Source organism: Acomys minous (genome assembly GCF_964271855.1).
Source record: "Acomys minous genome assembly, chromosome: 2".
NCBI classification, from domain to species: Eukaryota; Metazoa; Chordata; class Mammalia; order Rodentia; family Muridae; genus Acomys; species Acomys minous.
The window spans coordinates 71,418,952-71,425,717 of NC_140484.1; the positions used below are offsets into that span (position 1 = coordinate 71,418,952).

A 6,766-nucleotide genomic window follows, 5' to 3' on the forward strand; every position below is an offset into this window, starting at 1 on the left:
GATTGGCCAGCAGGCTGTTCCCATAGTTACTGACACCGCAGTTGCACTAGGAGATGGAGAGGTGGCCTCCGCGGTTGCAGCCGATTCACGACCCCTTGTAACTCCAGATCCACAGAATCCGTCGCCGTCTTTGGTCTCCACGGGCACCCGCGAAGGTCCTGCACACATGTGCGCGTACGCACACACAAACACACACAATAGTGTTTTAAGTCTTTGCAAAGATTGAACCGAAAAGCATCCCTGTAAGCAGCTTTGCACGTGCAACTTGTTACGCATGCGCTCTAACTTCTCAAAAAAAAAAAAATGATTGGCGTGTGCTTGTACTTTCTGCTTTCCTTAACAACGGTCGCCGGGGAGATAAGATTGGGAAGACGCCCCCTGCGGATTGGCTGCCTCTCGCTTCACCGCCTCAGGTCAACCACTAGGAGGGGCAGGTCTGGGCATTGCTGGCTGTCCCAGAGCCCCGGCGTGAGAGCTCTAAGAAGTTAGAAGAGATGCTCACCCCCAAATCCAGCCTGATCCGGGGAATGAAGGTGCAGTCGGAGTTTGAACACCCACCCAAAGTGCAGCAGGAACTGGAGAGGTGTCCTAGCTCGCTGAATGGCTCATCCATGAGGACTGGAACAGACGGGCGAACCCTCTCGGCCCCAGAGGCCAGTACCTCTGTGGAAGTGGCTGAAGATCCCGGAGCCAACTTGTTCCCGGTGAGGGAGGGACAGAGTTGTCCGCTAGTGAATATTTATAAAAGGTTTTCCCCGGAAAGGCGCTGCCAGTCATTACGTTTGCTAACATTCGAGACATTTCTGAAGTTGTCTTGATTGTAAATAGGTTATTAACTAGAGCCCCCCGAAGCCCCGCCTCGTCCCCTTTGCCACACATTATAGCATACCCAGACCCAATAGATGTAGCAGGGACTATGGGCCACATACTGTGGAAGTAGCTCTTTCCATAACCTGTTTTCTTTCCACAGCCACCACTACCGCAGGCCCGGATCTGTATGTGGTGAGTGTGGAGAGCCGGGGGTGGGGTGGGGAGGTGGGGTGGGGGGGTGGTTACACTCCTCATTTGTATTACCCCTCTGAGGTCTTCTGTGTCCACCTCCCCCCCCACACACACCCCAATTTTACTAAGACTGAGACTGAGAGATGCTCAAAATACTTAGTCACCAGGATTGCAGGTTCCTCAGTCTAAACTGGCAGTGCAAGAAGACAGGCTGAGGATGTACAGAGGGTATCACAGCTGCCAGGATGGAGCACTGTGTAGATTGAAACCAAGGCCCAAGGGGACTTCATCAAGGTCACACGCAGCAAGACAGGAACTCAAGTGTTTGTGTTTTTTGGTTTTTCGAGACAGGGTTTCTCTGTGTATCCTTGGCTGTCCTGGACTCACTTTATAGACCATGCTGGCCTCGAACTCACAGACATCCGCCTGCCCCTGCCTCTGCCTCCCTGCAAGTGCTGGGGTTACAGGTGTGTGCCACCACTGCCTGGCCAGAACTCAGGTTTTCTAATCCCTGCATTTATAAAGAAGAAGTCTCCTAAGGGTCCATCCAGAGTTTAGATTCTAGACCGTGAAGTGCCTCCTCCATTACAGTGAAAGTGAGGCCCGTGAAGATGAGTTGCCAAAGGCTGCTGAGCAAGCTAGCCCAGCCTCAACTCCTGGTTCCCATCCTGACGCTCTAAGCAGTTGCAGCTCCGTCGGGGAAGAAGGTGTATGAGCCACTGGTGATTTGCCTTGTCTTTTCCCGACAGGAAATACATGGACATCCATTCTGCTCAGAGACTGGAGAAGGCAGCCACTGTGGAAGAGATGAGAGAGTATGGGTTTGAGTTGGGAGAGACAGAGCTCTGGGGGGGGGGGTGTGAGGGTGTGAGGGTGTGAGGGGGGAGACAGGAGGACTGACAAACTCTAAAGCACAGAGTGCCAAGCGATGGAGATGAGAAGAGGCTTGTGTTCTCAGGGCTGCAGAAGCTCGGCCTGTTTGTTTTTTGTTCTTGTTTTGTTTTTTGTTTCTCGAGACAGGGTTTTTCTGTGGAGCCTTGACTGTCCTAGATAGTATTTTGCCTGCATGTGCGCATGTGCACCACGTATTTGTCAGGTGCCCATGGAGGCCAGAAGAGGATATTGGATCCTCTAGAACAGGAGGTACAGACCATGTAGGTCCTAGGAACCAAACCTGCCCGAATATGAGCCAGCAGGCCAGAAGAAGGCATCAGAGGGGGCTGGAGAGATGGCTCAGAGGTCAAGAGCACTGTCTGTTCTTCCAAAGGTCCTGAGTTCAATTCCCAGCAACCACATTGTGGCTCATAACCATCTACAATGAGATCTGGTGCCCTCTTCTGGTGGGCAGGCACATGTGCAAGCAGAATATGTATAAATAATAAATAAATATTTAAAAAAAAAAGGCATCAGATCTCATAGATGGTTGTGAGCCATCATGTGGTTGCTGGGAATTGAACTCAGGACCTTTGGAAGAGCAGACAGTGCTCTTGACCTCTGAGCCATCTGTCCAGCCAGTACTCTTAAAGGCTGAGCTTACAGCCAGGTATGGTGCCGCACGCCTTTAATCCCAGCACTTGCAGGGAGGCAGAGGCAGGCGGATCAATGTGAGTTCATGGCCAGCCTCGTCTACACAAACAGTCACTGTCTCAGGGGAAGAAAAGAAAAGAAAATCTTAAGGCGTGGGGTGGGGAGAGCGTGTGTTGCGGCTCATGCCTTCCTCTCCCTCCCAAGGGTTCTGGCTGAGCTCCTGGAGCTTGGCTACCCAGAGCAGAGCCTGCGGGATGCCATTATTTTGGACCTCTTTTCCCACGCACTCATCTTCTGCCGCCAGCAGAACTTCTCGCTAGAGCAGACATCAGCAGCGTGTGCCTTGCTCCAAGATCTTCACAAGGCCTGTGTTGGTGAGAGGGAGGCAGCCAGCAAAAGGTTTGAGCCCCAGGAGAAGAGGCTGGGCTAGCACGAGTGCCTGTGGGGAGCTTAAGCAGGGAGACTGATCTGGAATGTTTTGTGCGACCATAACTAATTTTTGTTTTTTTTTTTTCGAGACAGGGTTTCCTCTGTGTAGCCTTGGCCATCCTGGACTCACTTTGTAGACCAGGCTGGCCTCGAACTCACAGCGATCCGCCTGCCTCTGCCTCCCGAGTGCTGGGATTAAAGGCGTGCGCCACCAGGCCCAGCTGACCATAACTAATATTACTGCATCACATTTATCATCATTGAGATGTTTCCTTATCAGTAAATGAACACATGGTACTAATGTTATGGGTCCGTTCTGAGAGAGATTTTTAAGTAGGGGCTGGGGATGTAGGCCCGGTTAGGAGAGTGCTTAGTGCAAAACCCCAGGTTCAGTTCCAGCACCGCGTGTTTCAGGTGAGGGTGGCACACGTTGTAATCCTAGCACTTAGGAAGTAGAGGCAGAAGACTCAGAAGTTCAAGGTCGTCTTGGGCAACATGGCATCCTGTCTCAAAAAGAAAATAGCTTCCTAATGCCAAGTATGGTGGCTCCAGTCTGAAACATCTACACCCAGGAGGCTGAGGCGGGAGTGATCCTTAGCTTGAGACCAACGAGTTATATACTGAGTTTCAGAGTAGCCTAAAGCTACAGAACGAAACTGTCCCAGAAACAAAAGTTCCTGAAGGAAGGAACTTTTTCAGTGCCTAGAGAGGTATATAGTGAGAACTTGGTATCTGTTGAGTGAGTTAACAAAACAGGCCAGGCCTTCCTCCATAATCTGTCCACTTCTGAATCCCATGCTCTAGAAGAGGTGGGAAGGGAGGGGGGAGAGTAGGAGGGGCCTGACCGCTTCGCCTTCTTTTCCTCCAGCCACCCCTTTGGGCAATGTGGAGGAATGCTACCACTACTTTACCAGCGTTCTCTTTTGCCATGGAGTCAGGGTCAGTACCCTGGAAAGGAGCCTTCCCCCAACCTCAGCAAGATCTAGCCCCAATTCCTGTTCTTTCCCGCCATCCTCCTCTTCCTCTGAAGGCCACCTGGGGTTTGCCCTGCTTCTAGATAGCTGCGGTTTTTTTTTTTTTTTTTTTTTTTTGGAGGATGAGCTAGGTAGGCTTCTGGAGGCTTTAGGACACTTAGTCCTGATTGCTGTCACAGCGGCCCCCTTTCAGCATCGACCTCTTTAAAGAGGAACAGCTTCTGGCATTGGCAGATTATGTGGTCAACACCTACTTCCGCCACTTCAAGCTCTACAAATACGTCTTCACACCCCAGGTACTGTGTACAGGCAGTGAGGGGTCACCTGTCTCCCCCTTTCTCTTCTGGCAGGGGCCGTCCTCTCAGCCTCCCTCTTCCCTTGTCTGTCCAGGTTCGGCTGGACCTATCTCTGACTTACATGGGGCTACCGCCACCCAGGCTCTGGCCAGAGGGTAAGCTGGGGTACAGATGGACCAGGCTGGAACTGGGCCAGGGCTGGGGCCAATGCCTCTTCCTGCTTCCGGCATGCAGAGAAAGAAGATGAGGCGGCAGCTGAGCAAGTGGCTACTCCTCAGGAGGAAGAACCAGAAACTGGGCCGCAGCCGGAGCAACAGCCAAGTGAGCACGTGGAGGGGTTAAGGTGCCCTGGGACTCTGTGCCAAGGTCAAATGAAGGATTTGAGCGTACTTGAGACCATGCTAACCCTCCCCCCCCACCCCCAACACACACCGTTTTGTTTTGCTTTGCTTTGCGGTGCTGGAGGCTGAAACTAGACCCATGTGCATGTAAGTGTTTACCACTTAGCTTTATATTATCCTTAGCACACCCCTCTATGTAATCCTGCCTGTTCTCAAACTTGCTGTGTAGACCAGGCTGGCCTCAAATTCCTAGAGATCCTCCTGCCTCTGCCTCTTAACTTCTGAGCCATCTCTCCAGTCCCTTGTTGTTGATATTTTTTTCTCTCTCTTTCTTTCTTTTGTTTTGTTTCTCTGTGTAACCTTTGTTGTCCTGGAACTCACTCTGTTGACCAGTGAGGCCTCAGATATCCACCTGCCTCTGCCGCTGGAATGCTGGGACTAAACGGGTGAGCACCCTGCCAGTCCCTTGTATTATTAGAGAGGAATGAACGAGTGAGGGTCAGAGGCCCTTTGGGGTCAGCTCTCCTTCCACTGTTGTGTGGGTTCTGAGGACTGAACTCAGGCTTACACAGAAAGCCTGTGGGCCGGGTGAACCATCCTACCAGCCCGTGTTTTATTTTATTTATTTATTTATTCTTTTTGGTTTTTCGAGACAAGGTCTCTCTGTGTAGCCTTGGCTGTCCTAGACTCACTTTGTAGACCAGGCTGGCCTCGAACTCACAGCGATCTGCCTGCCTCTGCCTCCCGAGTGCTGGGATTAAAGGCATGCGCCACCACGCCCGGCTCCATGTTTTATTTTTTGGAAACAAGGTCTTGTTACTTAGCCCAGGCTGGCTTTGAACTCAAGATCCCCTTGTCCAACCTCCTGAGTGATGGGGTTATGGAGTGTTCCACCATACCCAGCCCACAACTTAGTTTTAGTTCTGGTATCCCCTAAAATTTCTTGGGATTGATTTATTTTTCTTTTATGTATTTGGGAGTTTTGCTTCCATGTGCATCACGTGTGTGCAGTGCCCACAGGTCAGAAGAGGGTGTTGAATGACCTTTGAACTGGAGTTATAGATGATTGTGAGCCATCAGATTCTCTGGAAAAGCAGTTAGTCCCTATATTCCCTGAGCCATTTCTCCAGCCCCATGCCCTCACCCCCACCCCACCCCTGCCCCTGCTGAAAGTCCTTATGCAAAGTCCAGATAATAGCCAGGCTTTAAGGCAGGGCGTGGTGGCACTCAGGAGGCAGAGGTAGGCCGATCTCTGTGAGTTTGAGGCCAGCTTGGTCTACAAAAGAGAGTCCAGGACAGCCACTGTTACATGGCGAAACCCTGTCTCAAAAAAACCTAAAAAAAAAAAAAAAAAAAAAAAAAAAGCCAGGCTTTAATCCCAGCACTTGGGAGGTAGAGGCAGGAGGATCTCTGTGAGTTCGAGGCCAGCCTGGTCTACAAAGTGAGTCTAGAACAGCCAAGGCTACACAGAGACACCTTGTCTCGAAAAACTAAAAAAAAAAAAAAAAAAAGAAAAAAAAAAGAAAGAAAGAAAGAAAGAAAGAAAGGGGTGAGGCAACTGGCGTGTTACTATGTGTAGAAAAGGTGGCCCCCCCCAGAAAGAGACTGATGGGAGAGCAATTTACAGTAACAAGTACACATCTGGTAATGCTAGGTCCCAGGATGCCTGGTTTTCAACATGCTGTGCATATGATGTCACTCCTACAATCAGGGTGTGGTCGCCATCTGTGTTTTACACGCTGCTGCTGCTGGATGGGTTAAGGAAGCTGCCATGTCAGCAGCCACAGTGCAGCCAGAATTTCAATCTACAGAGTGCAGTTTGGCCACCCTGCCAGACTGTGTCTCAGAAGAGATGGGTGACACATCCATGACTGAAGCAATACTGCCTTCTGCGTAGCTCATTCCCAGATAACACCTCTCCTGACTCTGCTCTCTCCCTGTAGGCGAGGTGTGCTTCCTCCAAACCTATATCAAGACCCAGCTGTGCAAGGAGCTGGGGCAGCTCCAGCAGCTGGTGGAGGAGCGGCTCAAGGAGAGCGAGGAAAGGCTGAGCGGCAAGCTGGCTGCACTGGAGCGGCCCAGTCAGCCACCTCCCACCAAAGGCAAAACCAAGACCAAATGATGCCCAGCATTTTCTCCAATAAAGACCTGGACCAGAGCACCCCACCCCCCACCTTCATGAGTACCTTCTGAGCTT

At 51.1% G+C, this 6,766-nt stretch overlaps 1 protein-coding gene across 1 annotated transcript; it reads left to right on the plus strand.

Annotated features, from left to right (window-relative positions):
- The first annotated feature begins 322 nt into the window (after window positions 1-322).
- CFAP119 (cilia and flagella associated protein 119) lies at window positions 323-6,730 on the plus strand. The gene is made up of 9 exons (XM_084772816.1): window positions 323-704; window positions 971-1,002; window positions 1,752-1,817; window positions 2,734-2,903; window positions 3,827-3,897; window positions 4,112-4,228; window positions 4,323-4,383; window positions 4,463-4,549; window positions 6,513-6,730. The coding sequence occupies exons 1-9, from the start codon at window positions 495-497 to the stop codon at window positions 6,689-6,691; spliced, it is 993 nt and encodes a 330-aa protein (XP_084628942.1). The 5' UTR covers window positions 323-494; the 3' UTR covers window positions 6,692-6,730.
- The last annotated feature ends 36 nt before the right edge of the window (window positions 6,731-6,766 follow it).